This window comes from Nicotiana tomentosiformis, chromosome 1 (genome assembly GCF_000390325.3).
Source record: "Nicotiana tomentosiformis chromosome 1, ASM39032v3, whole genome shotgun sequence".
Classification (NCBI taxonomy): Eukaryota; Viridiplantae; Streptophyta; class Magnoliopsida; order Solanales; family Solanaceae; genus Nicotiana; species Nicotiana tomentosiformis.
This window is the reverse complement of record NC_090812.1, coordinates 49,518,409-49,537,641: the sequence shown is the minus strand read 5'-3', so window position 1 is coordinate 49,537,641 and position 19,233 is coordinate 49,518,409. Positions and strand designations below refer to the sequence as shown.

The window sequence follows — 19,233 nt, the reverse complement described above, 5'->3', positions numbered from 1 at the left end:
CATTTCTCCTTTCGCCTCGTACGAGGTTGCGTGAAGGTTCGCTACCCCTACGATCTTCGTTATACGGCCGATATCGATCCTTGTTTGACCTTAGTTCTCGGTCGATATCCCTTTTAATAGCGAACCTAGACCCCAACTGGTCGTCTTCAACTCTGATCTTCGATTGATATCGATTGTGTACATCGACCCAAGTAACAGCCGGGTACTCGATCAAATTTTGCTTTAACTGTCGTGAAGCCATCGAGATCCGCTCGTTCAGTCCTTGAGTGAAAGCTTGTACATCCCAATCGTCATTGACCGGTGGTAGATCCATTCGTTCTGTTTGGAAACGAAATGCGAACTCTCTTAGCATCTCGTTGTCCTTCTGCCTTATCTTGAAAAGGTCTGACTTCCTGGTCTCGACCTTTATGGCTCCGGCGTGTACTTTTACGAAAGAATCTGCAAGCATAGCAAAAGAATCGATAGAGTTAGACGGTAAATTATGATACCATATCATTGCTCCCTTTGACAGGGTTTCACCGAATGTTTTCAATAATACAGATTCGATCTCATCGTCCTCTAGATCGCTCCCTTTAGTGGCACATGTGTAAGAAGTGACATGTTCGTTGGGGTCAGTCGTTCCATTATATTTAGGAATTTCAGGCATGCGAAATTTCTTTGGGATCGGTTTAGGAGCCGCGCTCGGGAGGGAAGGCTTTTGTACAAATTTTTTGGAATCTAAGCCCTTAATATCGGCGGTGCCCCTGGGATATGATCAACCCTGGAGTTATACGTTTCCACTTTTTTGTCGTTTGCTTCGATCCTCCTTTCTTCTGACTCTATTCATTTTGTCAGTTCTTCGAACATCTTAACAATTTCGGGATTAGTCCCCGATTCTTGCTCATTTGACCTTACTATAGCTGGCCCTGTTTTGTGGGTGACTTCTTGGGGTAGACTGGGCTCGAGTATGGTCGGTGCCTGGGTTTGGCTCTGCAATTGAGCTATTGCTACTTGTTGAGTTTGCAACATCTCGAAAATCATACGCAAGCTGATTCTGTTTTCCTCAGCGTTTTGGGTATTTCGAGCTACAGACTGAGTTCCACCATGAATGCTATTTTCAGGGTCGGAACGTTGGTTTGCCTCGATGGCTGCATGTGAATTAACGTCTATTGGCTTTTCGACCCGAGCTCCAACGGGATCGACGAGTGGCCTTCCACCCCCGGGGGTTAAGTTGTTGTTCTCATCTTGAAGGCCAACTTCGTTGTCGATTGGTAGGGCCATTAATTGAGAATTCGTCGTTTTCAACCTGAAATCAAAGATACTTCCGAGAGCAAGTATAAAATAGTGTGTTTTGCAGAGATTCGTACCAAATAAGCACTGTTATCCTTAGCCCCACGGTGGGCGCCAAACTGTTTACCCGAAAAACGGATAGAGTTGAATTTATACGTAGTTCTAAGGATACGTGGTGTAACTTGGCACAAATCGGAAAATAAGTAGAAATATATTGAGTATTGACTGTATAAAGAATGAAATACAAACCAAACTGAGTGGAAAACGATTTATAGCAAGACGAATCAATATATAAAACCCAAAAAAGGATAATCTCTCTATGAATATTAGTATGTTTTTATCTGTGAATATCAATAATATGAGAGTGTATGAATGCCTTAATGATGGATGCCTTACATAAATAGTAGCTATCCCTCTTATAGTGGAGGAATCCTACTTTAGATATAATTAAAATTACATAGTGGAGATCCCATGATAGATTAGCTTTTCCCTCATTCCCGCCGAGATTCTCTCCCTTAGTGCAGCTGTAACGGCTCTTGTCTCTTGGCTCGATCTTGGTCAGATTTCGTATTGATCGATTTTCAGATTTAGAGCTCGATATTAACTCGAGCTTGATATTGACTCGAGCTTAATATTGACTTGGGGCTCGGTATCGAATCAGGCTTGATATTGGTCGGTCTCTGGCTCTTAAACTCGATGACACCGCTTCACTTCATAGTTCGATTTGGACTCGAGCTCGGTAATGACTTCGAGCTCGGTATTTGATCGGTCCAAGAAATCTGAGCTTGGTAACCTGGATTCAGATCTCATCTAGATATTATGAAGATGACCTTCAGTCCATTATGTTCCAATATTGACTAATCATACGAAGGTCGAAACTGATTTTGACTATATACAACTTTATTTGCTCGTATTATACAATCACATAACATAAGAATTGGCACAAAATTCCCCCACTTGGACCCAAAGTTAGTTGGAAACTTCTTGATAATCCAATAGAACGAGTGTTGTGTTTTATGTAGGAAAAATTGTAGTTATAGCTATAGAACGAGTGTTGTGTTTTATGTAGGAAAAATTGTAGGTATAGCTATTGCCTTTTTTTCCTCTGATTTCTTTTTCGTATTGGTTTGCTGGCCCTTTTAACTTAGCGGATGTGACTTAGAGACAATAAAGTTAACATTACAAACTCAAATTCTCACATTTGTAATTAATTTCGAACAGGATCGTTTTTGCCTGAAAATAGAAAAAGAACCATGCTCTTACAATTTATCGTTTATGAGACGCCACTTATGAAGGTTTCATTTGGTGAGGCGAAAAATCCAATTTAAGATAGGAGATCGGAAAAGGAAAGACCAAACGCTGCAAATTTACGAGGTTTACTGCAATGAATTTTTAATCAAGATAACAGCAGCCGTCCACTGGGCAAATGTTATTTAAACTTTATAACCTAACACAAGCAAAAATTTCAGAAAAGGAAGAGCTGGAGAGAAAAATGAAAGATGGGAGATGCGAATGCAGCTGTTACTAGTTAAACACAATAAAGCCGAACATAAAACAGATTCCCCTCCCTTTAACAAATCACTCATGGACTCATAAAGACTGTAATTGTAAGCAGAAGCTATTCCAGCAAACTTTATACGTAAAATTCAACGATCCATCTAACACCAGATATGTACAAGACAGTACAATTCTAACCCTTCTCAAAAATTAGATTATGAAAATAATACAGTGAACTCTTTTGAAATCTTCAAAAGAGCAAAACTAGACAGTAGACAACTTAAACCTTTGGAGAACAATTGTATAACATATAAAGTTCTGGAGACTAGTTTTCAGAACGTAGCTAAATTCTAAGCTGCACAGTGCCAAGCGTGGAAATCAACATTACAAGAGGGCTGCAGCAACTTCCCGAATATAACCCAACAATCAAGACTCCCAGGTGCATGCTTATACAACCCCATCAAACCATAAGATATTCGCATTAGGCCCTGGTCAAAAGCAAGTAAATCAGCACACCAAAAAGCAAAACCTCGCAAGCCAAGCACACAAGACTTACCTCATTCACTCATTTTCGTCATCATCATCTTAAAGTTGAGCTGGTGCACTCCCTCTGATAAAGGTACCACGGCGATCACCCCCAACAATCACATCTTTCAGTCGAGATAGTGGACCAAACATCCTGCCAATCCTCTGTCAACATTGAAATACAGATCAGTGGACCAAGAATGCAACTAAACGGAGTAAAGGTAGGAGTGGAATTAGCATTTCTGAGAGCCAAGATGATTGATCTGACGACAAGAAACATAAGCGGAACTAACAACGTATGTGGATGACTTTCAGAGTTCAATATTCTACTATACCACAATAAGTGAAAGGTTTTGTAACCCTGGAAATCCCGGTTTATCACTTAGCTGTTTGTGTGATTGAAGTCTCTCGAATTTGATTATAAAAGCTACTATTGATTAGACCAAAGAAAGCAGCAAGCGTAAGCTTTTATCCTCCCAGAACCAACAATGGAGATCCCGAAAGCAGAATCAAACATAGGACAAGGGGTGAAGATTAATAAAAGTCGAAAGACCTTCTGCAGATTCACTGATTCAGGTTCACTTATTCTAGCACACATGAATTTCCAGACTCAAGACAGAACCATATTCAGAAACAACATACTGCGAGCTGTGTTAAAAGTAATTTTGTCATTCCATATAGGGCATTGGAGTTGGTGAAACTATTATGAATCGTTGATCCTTTTATTATTTTTGATTTTTTGGATAACGGTGGTGTCCAGGATAGCTTGCGCACACCTCAACTATTCCACGGAGTACCTACTACCTCCCACCAACCAATACAGGCACGCACCAGGTAGCTTTGCCTACCAAGGCTTAGGCAGATGGGAAGAAATCACCTAGCAATTTTTGTCTCCGCTGGAATCAACTATAAGAACTGCAAAGTAGTTTATTTATGTAGGGCAAAGATCATACTCTTCCGAGCCATTCAACCAGATCTTTATAGACTGGATCCACCAAGAGAAAAAATTAGCAACTGTATTTTTGCCAAGAGTAGGTCACGAGAGAATAGTGAGATTCCCCTCTGAAAAGGAGAGAAGGATGTGCTCCATAAAAGTTTTTTTTACATAAAAACAAGAGTTGCCACCATACTATCCATTTCAAAAGTAGTTCTTTTTACATAACAAATGAAACAAAGACCAGTGCAGGTATCATCAGAACCAGAAGGGAGAACGTTAATTTTCAAGATAGGCTGTTGTGGGCGTTATAAATATACACGTATAGACTGGCAAACAATACAGTCCTGTAAATCGCATTCAACATTAACAACTAGTCCCATCTCAGAAAAAGGTGTGAGCAAGTATAGGCCAACATATGAGAAAAAGGAGATACGACTGAATGCTTGAGGAGGGAGGAGGGAAGAAATCTAGTAAGCTCATTTGAGAATGTTGACTAAGCTGAAGCCTAGGTGAAGACATCTTTATCAGTTGGATACTTGGATCTTATTTAAATCCAGCTATTTTGGGTCAATCTTGTGTTTCTTCTTTTAGTTATCTCAATCAGAATATTTTGTTTGCTAGAAAGTTCCCTGGATTTTATTTTTTCCAGACAATTGGCAAGTATTGCAATTACACAGGTACTCCTCTTCAGAAGGTATTGTAATACGGTAGCTGGTGGGTAAAGTTATAACAAAGTGACTCTAGATGGGTTTTCTGCATTTTCTTCACAAGCAATTTCAGATTTCAGACCAAAAGTTGGAATATTCAACTCAACAGGGATAAAAATTTCAATTATTCCTCAATAAACAGCAACAACTCACCTCACCATGGACAACCTGCCACTTCGTTTGCAACACCTGCCACCTTTCTTGCTGCCACGTCTGCCCAATAATCACAAGGCCCATAACAGCAGCAGCAATGAAAATAGACCAGAATGCATTTGCGTCTTTCGCATGGGCCACAAGGGAAGCAGCCCCTCTTTTCCACCATGCTTGACAAGGAAGGTTAGATGTATCATCATCTTCTTCATCTTTAGCCTTTGGCAAATTTGAGATGCCTGAGTCTAAGCCCTGGTAGAAGAGTTCAACTGGTTCTGCATGCACGTTGGTTTCCTCTGTTGTTGCTGAGAGATCCATGGGTTCTTCACTCTGGTATGAACAATATTTAGCAGTACCAAGGAAACTCTGCTCTTTGTCTACCAAACTTAAGCCTTGCAGGGCAGCATCTTCTTCAAATTCTGCACCAATAAATAACAGGTTACCCTTTTCATCAATAAATTGAATACCATGAGATCCCGGAGTGCTCACACCTTTAGTTTTTGTACTTCCTTCATAAATATCTGATTTACCCCCTTCATCAGCAACAAGTTCTGGAGCAGCATCTTCACCTCCCTGTTCATCACAGATCTCATTAAGATCGGGTTCCAACGGCAAATTCTCATGCTGGCTTGGTGGAAAGACAAAGTGACCAGACATAAACATTGCCTGGGAAGTCTCGGCTACATACTCTGCACTACTATTATTATCATCATTCGGGTCAACCTGCTTTGGACCAGGGGCAGCAGCATATGCTGATTGTGTAAGTGACACAACTTCCCACTCATTTCCACGAGGAGCAGTTTCCTCCCCTTCCTCATTGCTAGCCATCTTTCGGAAATTGAAACAAAAGAAACTTAAAAAGAAAACAAATAGAAGTCAGAGCTTAAGAGCTAAAAAGCATCGCGCACTTTGAATAACAAATGTATTCCAAAGGAAGTACAGAAAATAATTAAGAAATAATGAGGGCACATATGATAAATTTTGTAAATTCTTAAGACATTTTTCTACAAATTTCTGGTACCAAAAAAAATGTGATGAAATTAGAAAGTACGACATCAAGTAACTCTTTACAGAGAAGCGGAGCTAGGAATTCTAACAAGGAAATTCAAGAAAGTATAAAAACGCGACATACGGGATCTGAACTTATATTTCTCTTATGTTAAGGGGATTCATTTTTTTAAAAATCTATAAAATAATATTAATAGTTTTTATCCTCATTACGCATATAACTTTCCAACAAATTGAATTCCCTTTATTGCATGTGGTTCCACCACTGTTTTCTAAGCAGTGGAACTGCAAAATCTCATAAACACATGCACTTGCAACATTGAGAATATCAAACCACAAGGTTTTAAACCTATTACATCTTCTAGTCTTATGGAAGTTGCTTGATAACTCTGAAGTCATATTCAGTCCAGACGGAACCATATCTCGTACCTTTGGAACATGCAAACTGCCAACACAATCAAGAGAGGAACTTGAAGAAAATTTTATCACTTTCCAACTTTCACTAGCAGAGCCCTCTGTCTACATTTTTTAATTTATGGATGTGCTTTTCCAAACCCTAACAGATTTCTAATTATGGGAAAAAGCGTATGAATTTTACACAACAGAGATAGAATCACAAGCAACTAAACAACAGCGACAGTCACGGATACTGAATCGGATAAACAGAGAAGAAATACAATATACAAGCTTTCAGCCGATAGCAGAAGCACATATACAGATCCGAAAGCTGAACCCACGCAACTTGTTAAAATACCGAATAAAGCTAAATCAGATTAAGGATTAAGTCACAACGATCAAATAATCCGATCAACAAATCGAGTGGAGAAAAGAAAAAGCGTTAAATCAAAAAACTAAAACCGGAGGTGAAATTCGGAATACTTACAGAATCAAAAGACGAAGAGAGATGTGAGATCGGTGAAGATAACGTCTGAGCTCCGGCGAGAATGATTGAAAACTGTCTCGAGGAACGAGCGAAGAGAGAGAATGGTTTATATAGTGAAGATTTTTGGGTGAAGAGATAAAAAACCGGGAAAACCGGTAACGCTGTAGTGTTAATGACTTGCTTGAGGATAGCGGTTTTACTTCTACCCACTGTGGCATGCAAACGGCGTCGTTTGGTGGATTCAATGGGCCAGATTTTGTGGGCCCGGGTGGAGTGCATGGGTGGTTCCCGGTTTTTGTGGTTGCTTGTAGGAGTGGAGAAGTGTTGTTACGTGCAGTGGCGTTTGTGTTGAGTTGGGAAAAGGTTATTCACGAGCTCTAATCTTTTTTTCTTAATTTTGCCAAAATTGACAACAACAAAAAAAAAATTGTAATACAAAGTCACGATTAATTCGGATTCGTATAGGTAAGACCCATTAAAAAATTATCTGTTAGGACTTTTTTTATTTACAAGACTTGTACCTAAAATCTTTAATTAAAAAAATACAAATCTTATTCACATTTATCGACATAGAATAATATGTGTAATATTTTTTTTTTTTACGTTACTCATAAATTGGACATATCATTTATATGTCAACTTACATGAACAATGGCGAATACCAAGAACTATTTTATTTGTTAAGTTTGTGAAAACATTCTTATTTGCAAATTCTAACGAATGACAAGGTAAAGTGAAAGTTTTTAGTTTGTGCCAAATTCAGAAAGAAAAAATCTAAAGGTTGTTTGAATAACTTTTGGCACTATACTATAGCATAAGAGGAACATTTAATAGGAAATACGACATCAATACAAGTTGACACATTAATTGGAACTCAAATTCAATACAATTTAACTACCGTATATAATTATTTTATTAATTACACCATCAAGTTAAGTTACTTATAACAATAAATAATTGTATGTATAAGTATAATTATGATAAAATAATTAATTGTAGCAGATTAAAATACACGAATAATTGGGAAACAAATTACTCTATCAAAACCCTAAACATTAAGATACTCTACAAACTAAAAGTGAAAAGAATATAAGAAACTCACTCCAGAAGCATGATCAAATTCAATTAAGCCAAAAGTTGTACTGGATGGAGAATGTATCGATATCATCAATATTTAAGCTGCATTCCCCTTCAAATATAAGACGCACCTCCTTAATTAGTTATCTTCTATTGGAATTGGCTATTTTTCAAAAAATTAAAGTACCACTCTCTTCAATAACTAAACATGAAAAGGTTTAATTCGCTAAACTTCTTTGAATTTTTTATCAACATAAGTAAGATAAGTGGAAAATATAGCCATGTACTCCTAATGAAATATTTTAAAGATTCATTGATTTTTTTTTTATGTTGGACATGAAAGTAAAGGGAGGTTTAGATTTCACTGAAGTTATATATATTAGTGTACAAGAGAAATTAATTACAACTCTATAATCTCATGCAAAAGAAAAGAAAAGAAAAATAAAGAAGGAGACGCAAGCAAAAGACCTATTAGCATAAAGATAGTTTGTTGATGTACCAAAAAAGTGTTTCACAGTGAAATTGAGCTTCACAAGTTCACATTGGGCTTTGTTCATTTTTTTCCCCCCTTATTACATAAGATAGTGAAAAATATAGTTAGAGTCTCCACTTAAATAGAATTTTCAGTTGATCCCCCCAAAGTTTAGTTTTAATTTTACCAGACTTGGTTTCACATTTTTAATAGCCCCTAATCGCTATATACCCAAGTACCCAACAATACAGTCACAGCTAATTTTGGGGAGAGTCGGAAAAATTTTTACACGAGACATAATCCCTACCAACCAATAATAGAGTAGAGGAGATGTAGGCACGAAGCAAACGTCTATAATTGTTAAATTATAATTTATTGATTTCTTTATTTCTTATTATTAAAACTAAAGGATAATACGAAGACATAACTAGACAGAATAATTTTAATCGTTGAAGGAAGCTGGACCTGGGAAAAATTCCCAAAATTTGCTTCTCCTTCTCTCTCTGTCTTCTGCTATAAGTTTTGTAGCAACTAGCAATACACTATGTTGATATTTGTTGAATTGTCTGATCAGTTACTCATTTAAAATCTTTAAACTATTAGAGATGAAATACTTTGTGTATTTAACTATGGGAGCCTGATTTTTTTCCCTTATACTCTGTTTGGATCATCTGTTGAATCTGTGAATTGCAGAAATTGTAATGACAAGAAGAGAAGAGCGATTGAGAAATTTTTCACTGTTTTTATTAAGCTTCTAGCTAGACTATTAGTCGTATATTATGAGCTCGTTTGGATTGGCTGAATTTAAGTAGCTTTTAGCACTTAAGTAACATTTAAGGAGATGGTTTTATAAATAAGCAGTTAGTGTTTGGATAGAAGTGCTGGAGCTGAAAAATAGTTGTTGAGATGTTTGGTAAAAAAGTAGGTGAAAAGGCATTTTTTCTATTAAAATGACTAAAATATCCTTAAAATTGTTAGTTACTATAGAGGAACTGATTATTCAAGATTTCTAATTCGAATTTACTCATATACAAATAAATTACTCTATATTCAATTCACATTCAGTTCTACGTTGATTGCAAGAATATCATTTTACCAATAAATATAGATTATGTATTTGAAGTGGCTATGTTCTAGCTGTTATTTGATTTTAAAAATCTAACTAATTTATAAATAAAGTTGCTCAAACTATTAAGTGCTCTCTGCTATTAGTATGCATATGGATTAATGCTAACCAGTATTTCATATACACAATAGTGCACTAACTGGTGGCTTTCCAAAAAGTTTCACTTCCCACCAAGCCAACGTAATGGAAACCTTTTGTAAATGAAGAACAAATGAGAGAATCTACATTCATTAGAATTTTTTTTACTAAAGGTGGGTCATCTATTTATCTACGGAGCTTAATTATGCATACAAGCTTCTTCAGAATACTCATTTCGATTTCTTGAATTAATCACCAACTCTGAATACTTCACATAATTCAAATCATGAGAAGAAAGTAATGCCACAAAAATCTCAAAAAGAAAGACAGAGAAGTGATGTAGAGATTGCGGAAAGGAAGAGGAAAGAAGAGAGGAAACCAAATAGTAGTAGAGAGGAAGAAAAGAAGACGGATGAGTCTAGGGATTTTGTTAGTGAGGGGTATTGTTGGAATTAGAAAATATTATAAGGGATAAAAAGGTAAATTTATTGGTCAAAGTAAAATGGCTTTTAAGCCAAAAAAATAATAAGTTGGAGTAGTCCAACTTATTGCTTTTGGCTTGTTTTGGACCTTTTGGCTTAAAAGCCAAGTGCGTTTAAGCACCTTTTTTACTTTAACAAACACCCAAATAAGCTAAAAAGAGCTTAAAAGCTAGTTTGACCAGCTTTTAAGCCAATCCAAACACCATCTATGTAGTATTTCTCCACTAACCGCTACAACTAATTGACAGTTGTACATATAACTAACTAACTCTAATTGACAAACTATAGTTAACTTAACTAACTATGGTTAAGTAATTCTATCATTTACATCCCCCTCCCCCCCCCCTCTAAGCTAGGAGGTATGAAGATGTTCTTCATTCCTAGCTTGGATACAAGGTAGTCATGCTGATCCCGGCCAAGTCCTTTGGTAAGTAAATCTGCTTGCTGATCACTTGAAGCCAAATAGAAAGTAGAGATGAGACCTTATTGAATCTTCTCGCGAATAAAGTGACAATCAATGTCAATATATTTGGTGCGCTCGTGGAACACAGGGTTTGCAACAATCTGAAGAGCAGATTTGCTATCACAATAGACAAGTACAGAGGAATAGTGAGGAACACCCAACTCCTTGAATAGGCCAAAGATCCACACCACTTCAGCAACAATAGAGGCTAGGCTGCGATACTCAGCCTCAGCAGAGCTTTGAGAAATAGTAGATTGCTTCTTGGATTTCCAAGAGATGACGAAATCACCAAATTTAACAATATAGCATGTGACAGACTTCCTAGAATTGGGGCATGCAGCCCAATTCACATAAACAGAAGGCTGACAAAGACTCATAACAATAAAACTTAAGCAAAATACCCAACCCAGGACATTGTTTAATGTACCTGACTACACATAAAGAAGCTTTCATGTGGGACACTTTAGGTTTGTGCATAAATTGGCTAAGGCATTGAACATCAAACGAAATGTCTGACCTAGTACAACAAGATAAAATAGCCTGCCCAGAAGCCTTTGATAAGGTCCATGATCATCAAGATGTGTATCATCAGTGATACCTATATGAGCATCAAATTCACAACTTGTCAACTTCAAATTAGGTTCCATGGGAGAAGCTACAGGCTTAGCACCAGACAAACCCAAATCTGCAATAATCTCAAGTGAGTACTTCCTCTGATGCATCAAAATCCCTTCAGCATTCCTGGCAAACTCGATACCCAAGAAATACTTGAGCTCCCCCAAGTCTTTGATTTTGAAATTCTGCTGCAAATTACCCTTAGTAGTCTGAATCAAGGACATATCATCACCAGTGATGAGCAGGTCATCGACATACACTAGAACTACCACTATGTGATCATGCAGTCGTTTGGTGAATAAAGAATAGTCTAGATGGCTTTGGTGAAAGCCTGAGGCAATGAGAGCAGAGGTCAATTTAAGATTCCATTGTCTAGAAGCTTGTTTAAGACCATAAAGTGATTTATGTAATCTAAAAACCAATGATGTATCTCTAGGCTTACTGAAACCCTGTGGAAAACTCATATAGTTCTACTCAGTGAGATCACCTTGTAAGAAATCATTGTACACATCCATTTGGTTAATGATCCAATGCCTAGATGCATCTAAGGAAAGAACACTTCTAACATTCACCATTTTGACTACAGGTGAAAATGTCTCCTTGTAATCCAGTCCTTCATTCTGATTGAAACCCTTAGCTACAAACCTTGCCTTGAATCTCTCCACTTCTCCAGAAGCTTTATACTTGATCTTATAAACCCATTTGCATCATATAGGTTTCTTACCTAGTGGCAATGGAACCAACTCCCATGTATTGTTGTCTTCCAAGGCCTTGATTTCAGCCTCCATAGCTGTATTAGTGGAAAAAAGGCATGACACGTGGTCTATCATCGAGGTGACAGGGCATGGTACGTGGACCATCAATATAGCGACAAGTGGCATTCCTAATTAGACGAGTTAAAGAATGCGAAAAAGACACGAGAGGAACACCCTCGGGCTTACACTGAGAAAGAGCCGAACCTAACAGCTGTAAAAGGAGAAACATGAGAGGAATTAATAAAGGTCGTTAAGAAGGAAAGATGCATGAACCTGTCATAAATAAGGAAAAAAAACCGATACGGTTACAGAAAATCTTTAGCCATAAATACTTTAGTTACAATTGTATATAGTAATGGGTGATCAAGGAAATTAATGCCATTAGTGAGCCAAAATTAAGTAAGGAAACTGTTACAATTGTATGCTCCTATATAAAGACTAAAACCTCATTTTGTAATATCATCGGATATTTATTCAAATTTATGCAATCATTATTTATTTTATTCTCAAAGTTCTAAACCATAATTTTGGGAGTGATTATCAATCTGTTTCTTATTTTATCAATTATTTCCATTCCTTGATTTATTCTTCAAATTATTGGGAAAGAGAAGTAAATCTTGGTTATCAGTCACCCGATTTCTTCTAGATTTTGACTTTGTCGAGAAATCTATTTTTGGGTTAAACAAATTGGTTCTGTTGTCAGGAATTTGATAATCTGTTCACTTTCCAAACTTTATTTTTAACGACCAAGTATGTCAACCATTAACGAGAACAACCAGCTGAACCAACAAGGTGGAACTCCACCACACCACACACCTACAGGATCCCCTCAGCAATCCCGCGGAAGTTCATCTGAAAGGTCTGCTTCGCGCGCTGATGATCAGTAGGGAGATGACCAAATCGTGGAGCAGGATGCTCTAAAGCAATTGATTACAGAACACGTGAACAGTGAGTGCACTGCAGGCTTTTGTCAGAGGACTATCCAATGCAGTGCAAACTCCTCTACCAGTTAATATAACAACTTTAGAGAACCCGCGTGCAGGGCTTGATAACTCTGGAAGTGGAGAAATTCCCAATGAATCTCGTGATGGAGAGTCAGGTACACCAAATAATTCTAATTTATGAAGTTTAGTGCTAACTTTGCAAAAAACAGTTGAAGGAGCAAAACGATCGTATAGAGCAAATACTTGGCGTGCTTCCCGTGATCAAATGTGTGGATGTTGACAAGTATTCACAACACCCCTGAAAGCCAAGTGTAGCACCTTTACCAATTCCCAAAAAGTTTAAAATGCCTGATATTCCCAAATATGACAGAACAACTGACCCTCAAGATCACGTAACCACGTTCACTACCAGGGTGAAAGGCAATGTTTTAACCAAGCAGGAAATTAAATTAGTTTTGGTTAAAAAGTTTGGCGAAACACTCACAAAAGGAGCGTTAACGTGGTATTCTCTTTTACCTGAAATTTCTATTGATTTTTTTGCTGAACTTGCAGATTCATTTATAAAAGCACATTCGGGAGCTCAAAAAGTTGAAAAAGGGATGGAAGACATCTTTAAGGTTAAACAAGGGAGTATAGAATTGCTCAGGGAATTCATAGATAGATTCAGCGGGAGATGATGATGTTGCCTCGAGTACTTGATAACTGGGCGGTTATGGCATTCGCGAGCAACTTGAACGAGAAAAGTTCAGAAGCCACGAGTAGGTTGAAAGAATGTTTGCGATAATTTCCTGCAACAACTTAGAACGATATGTACAATAGATACAGTACGAAGCTGCGGATAGAAGAAGATACGGCCGCACAGCCAAGGGCCGAAGAAAGACCAGGTTCGAGACGCTCAGAATCATAAAGAAGGTCCGGTAAAAACAAGTACGAGCCGTACACGAGACATGCGGGGCGAGACTCTCGATCTAAATAGGAGAATGCACGATTTGATTCAAGATCAAGGCAAAAAGATGCGAGTTCTTCATCCAGGTTAAACAATGAGCGAGATGCCCGAAGCAATGATTCCAGTACGCAAGAAAGAATAGGGGAGTACAACTTTAACATTAGCATCTCTGAATTAGTGGCTGTTTTAAGAGGTATGTGAGATAAGGTGCAATGGCCAAAAGAAATGAGTCAGATCCGAACAAAAGAAACCCAGATTTCTGGTGCGAGTTTCATAATGAATCAAGTCTAGAATGTGCTTTTATAAATGAATCTTATTGATTTGTTTAGTGAGAAATGGAGAATATCATACATGAAGAACAGACATGAACCCCCAAATCCTCCATCACTAAAAAGAACAGTCAACGTGATAACTAGAGGAGATGAGGTCAATGGGGTAACATATACAGCCGCAAAAAAGACATCAAAAGTCATTGTTACTCACGGAAAGAGAGTTCGCCAAGTCTTGGATGGCGAAAGTATAACATTCGACGATGAAAACGCGGATGGCTTGATGATTCCTTACAACGATGCACTAGTAATATCCTTACTTGTACATGATACTAATGTAAAATAAGTTTTGATTGATCCAGGTAGCTCAATGAACATCATTTTAATGAGGGTGGTAATACCAAGCTAATGATAAGGTCATACCAAAAGCCTGAACCTTGTTTGTGTTTGATAATTCAAGCATTGTTACGAAAGGGGAAGTTGTTCTTACCACATTTGCAGAAGGAGTCATCAAGGATGCAAAGTTCCAGGTGATAGACGCGGACATGTCCTATAATATAATTCTAGGAAGACCGTGGATTCATGATATGGACGTTGTCCCATCCACATTGCATCAAGTCATTAAATTTCCTTCACAGTAGGGAATCCGTCGAATCTGCGGAGATCAACAAGCTTCACGAAGTATCAACTCGGTGGTGATTGCAAGCACAATAGCCAATGATACAGATGCGAAATAGCAATTATATAATTAAGTTGAGGACACTACTGTTAAAACCTCAACTGAAAACACTCAAGGGAAAACCGATGTCGACTCGAGACCCGATGTGATTCAAGAGCTAGAGGAAAATGAGAACATTAAAACAACCGCCGAGGAACTTGAAGCTGTAATATTATTTGTCCACTGGCCAGAGAAAAAAAGTTTACATTGAAGCAAATTTGAGCCCAAAGATGAAAGGTAAGTTAATTAAATTTTTACGTGCTAACACAGATTGCTTTGCTTGGTTGTACTCAGATATGATAGGTATATCACCGGAGGTAATGACTAAAATATTTCAAGAACACTTGGGAAAAATCATGGAAGTCTACAGAGACGATATGTTGGTTAAGTCAACACATGCGGAGGATCATTTTCAACACTTGTGTGACACCTTTGAGATTCTCTGCAAGTATAATATGAAGTTAAACCCGAAAAAGTGCGTTTTTGGCGTGGCTTCATGTAAGTTTTTAGGTTTTCTTATTTCTAACAAAGGTATTGAAGTGAATCCCGCACAGATCAAAGCTACTTAAGAAATACCATATATACTCACGAGCAAGAAAGAAGTGCAGAGATTAACAGCCAGGATAGCAGCTCTGGGAAGATTTATATCAAAGTCATCAGAAAAAAATTTTAAATTCTTTTCAGTGCTGAAAGAGCAAAATCAGTTTGAATGGACTGACGAGTTCCAACAAGCTCTCAAGGACCTAAAGACGTATCTATAAAATCCGCCTCTGTTAGCCAAACCAAAAGACGATGAAAGATTGCTCATTTACCTTGTTGTGTCAGAAGTAGCGGTAAGTGCGGTGTTGGTAAGTGAAGATAAAGGTAAACAATCCCTAATTTATTACGTTTGTAAGTCTTACTAGATGCTGAGACACGTTATCCACACCTAGAAAAGCTTGCTTTAGCTTTAGTTATGGAATCAAGAAAGTTACGATCTTGTTTTCAGTGTCATCCTATTTCTGTTATAACTGCTTTCCCACTAAGAAACATAATGCATAAACATGAATTATCAGGTAGATTAGCTAAATGGGCAATAGAACTCAGTGAGTATGATATCATATATCAGCCTAGAACTGCAATAAAATCGCACGTGTTAGAAGATTTTGTAGCAAATTTTAGCACGAACTTAGTTCCTAAAGCAGATAAGAACTACAAGTGTTCATCGGAGCTAATCCGGGGACTTAGACCCTATTTACCGACAGTTCCTCAAATGTTAAAGGAGTGGGTTTAGGTATTATTCTAATTCCACCCTCAGGTGAAATCATAAGACATGCAATAAAATATTATCCAATCATTAACAATGAGGTAGAGTATGAAGCTGTGATTGCAGGCTTGGAACTGGTACGAGAACTTGGTATCAAACAAATTGTGATCAAAAGTGACTCGCAACTGGTAGTTAATCAAATACAGGGGACTTACATGGCTAGAGAGACGTGAATGCAGCAATACCTCGAAAAGGTACGAGAATTGCTTAGACAATTTCAGATATGGAAAGCTGTGCAAATACCCAGGGAGGAAAATATAGAAGCAGGCGCATTGGCAAATCTCGTATCTGTCGCAGATACAACAAATACAGAAAATGCCATTGTGATACATTTGTTTCATTCAGTACTCGATCAAACCAAGAGTGAGGTAAATTTCAATAATTTAACTTGGGATTGGAGAAATGAATTTGTGAATTTTTTGCAGTATGGTATCTTCCTTGAAGATAAAAGAAATCCCAATTGTTACGGCTGAAAGCTGCCTGGTACTGCTTAATTCATGGAAAGTTATATCGTAAAATGTTTGGTGGACCTTTAGAACGGTGACTCAGACCATCATAAACGGAGTATGTAATGAGAGAAGTACATGAGGGGCATTGAGGCAATCACGCGGGGGGGGGGGGGGGAAGATCGATGGTGAAAACATTAATAAGGGTAGGATATTATTGGCCAAAAATGGAAGAACAAGCAGAAAACTTTGTAGGCATGTGCGATAAATGTCAACGATATGCCAATAGCATGCATCGACCGGCGGAGCTGTTGCATTCAGTTATTTCACCGTGGCCCTTCATAAAATGGGACATGGACATCGTATGGTCGTTGCCTCAATGTAAAGGAAAGGTACAGTTTCTGTTAGTTTTAACAAATTATTTCTCCAAATGGGTAGAAACAAGTGATTTTAAATAGGTGCGAGAAAAAGAAATTATGGATTTCATTTGGCGAAATATTATATGCCGATTTGGAGTTCCAAAGGAGATTGTATGAGTCAATGGACCACAATTCATAGGCGCGAAAGTCACATAATTCTTCCAAAGTTGGCAGATTAAATAAATTACTTCCGCACCTTATCACCCAGCGGCCAACGGACAAGCTGAATCGACAAATAAGGTTATCATCAATAACTTAAAGAAGAGGTTGGAAGAATCAAAAGGCAAATGGCCAGAGCTATTACCAAGGGTGTTATGGGCTTACCGAACAACGACAAAAACTAGTACGGGTGAGACTCCATTTTCACTTGTATACGGAGCAGAAGTTTTGATTCGGGTAGAGATAGGTGAACCAAGTACGAGGTACACGCATGCCACTGAATCAGCAAATGAGGAAGAGTTGTGGGTAAATTTGGATTTGATAAAAGAAAGGAGAGAAGCAACATTAATTCGAATGGAGGTTCAAAAGCAAATGATTGAACAATATTATAACAGGAAAGTCAATTTGTGGTATTTCAAGATTGGGGACTTTGTCTTCAAAAGGGTGTTCCAGTCAACAAAAGTGGCAAATGCAGGAAAATTAAGTCCAAATTGGGAAGGCCCATATATCTTTAGAGGCATCGCTCGAAAGGGAGCATATGAGTTGGAAACCATTGATGGCAAGGTGTTACCATCAAACTAGAATGCAGTCCATTTGAAGAAGTATTACTTCTAAACGAGGTTAATACCCACGGTCAGGTATCACACAAAGTTTGATTTTGTTTCGTTCATTTGAATTGTACTAACCATTTTAGATGATAAGCAAAAAGCTGGCCCGTACCAAATGATGATATTAAACCCGAAAGACACGCAAAATACTGAAATATTTTCTGTCTAAGTTACAACTTTTCTGATGGAAAAAGGGTTATGCAGTCATCATCTAAAAAGTTATCTCCGAGTCCCGTTTTGCATTTTCCTTTTCAGGAAAAAAGACTAAAAGAAAGGAGTTGATCTAGTGTTCGAGATTTAATACTTCAATGCTCTAACACTAGGGGGACTATGCATATAGAAGGTTACACAAGGAAGAAAGATGTATACCAAGGGCATAGTACAGTTGAATCAAAACCTTGAAGAAACCCTTGAAAAGTTTTCAAAGGAGTTCAAACTCGAAAAAATGATGCAAGATATTACCACGAGCTTCTAGGTTAAGGCCATAAATTTAGTTGTGGGAAAATAGACCCGAATTTGTAAACTTGCTACAATGAAAGCAGTTATGAAAATGTTGTATGAATAGTTATAAAAATGATGTACATAATTTATTCATTTGAGAGTTCAAAACATAAAACTTCTTCAAATTATTTCTCTTTTCATATCTATTTCATGTTTCATATACTTGCACCAATATGAAGATGAGACGTCATATTCATTCGTTAATATAAAAAGACCCTCTTTTATAAAAACCCGTGTACATCGAAGTCACGGTCTATTAAAGCAGTTTAAGTGCAAGAGAAAGCTCAAATATTAAAAGGGCAGAAAGCATAATATACGGCAAAATCAATAAAGATATTTATATCTTAACCCCAAAGAACAAGTGCGATATTTATATCATATCCCCAAAGAACATGGGCGGTATTTATATCATAACCCCAAAAATGATAGGGGCAGTAAAACCTTCCAAAAAGTTGTCCAAAAAATACGAGGGAGTTTTAAACAAAAACCAACAAACAAACACTTTCAACACAAAAGTCTCGAAAAGAGAAAAGCTAAGGAGCATCATCAACATGAGAAGAAGGATCGACTTGAGGAGAAGAGGGTTGAACATCAGCTTCACCAGGAGCCAGACTATCTCCATCACCCTTAGAACCTTTGTCTTCAGGTGTGGAAAAGCTTTAACGTTGCTGAGTCTGTTCAATTATTTCCCTGGCCTTAGCAATCTCAGCGTTAAGGTCAAAACCCTCATGGTTGGTTTCAGTTAAAGTCTCGAGGCGAGTGTTCAAAAAAGACCAGCTAACACCCAGTGATGACTTATCTTCAAGGGCTTTATAGTCCTTCTCCCACTACTCGATCTCAGCTTTCAATTCTTCATTTTCTGCCTCTGAGGCT

At 37.6% G+C, this 19,233-nt stretch overlaps 1 protein-coding gene across 4 annotated transcripts; it reads right to left on the bottom strand.

The window, feature by feature from the left end:
- Positions 1-2,874: 2,874 nt before the first annotated feature.
- Positions 2,875-7,144, bottom strand: LOC104119924 (ATG8-interacting protein 1). Of its 4 annotated transcripts, none has more exons than XM_070182346.1 (5): positions 6,977-7,144; positions 5,577-5,938; positions 5,089-5,504; positions 3,323-3,456; positions 2,875-3,254 (listed from the first exon to the last, which is right to left on the bottom strand). In XM_070182346.1, the coding sequence occupies exons 2-4, from the start codon at positions 5,911-5,913 to the stop codon at positions 3,352-3,354; spliced, it is 858 nt and encodes a 285-aa protein (XP_070038447.1). In that variant the 5' UTR covers positions 5,914-5,938; positions 6,977-7,144; the 3' UTR covers positions 2,875-3,254; positions 3,323-3,351. The 4 variants fall into 4 exon arrangements, with proteins under 4 accessions (XP_070038447.1, XP_009629833.1, XP_009629832.1 ...); XM_009631538.4 differs by having other exon boundaries at positions 5,577-5,913; positions 6,977-7,131; XM_009631537.4 differs by having other exon boundaries at positions 5,089-5,938; positions 6,977-7,133.
- Between the last annotated feature and the right edge of the window lie 12,089 nt (positions 7,145-19,233).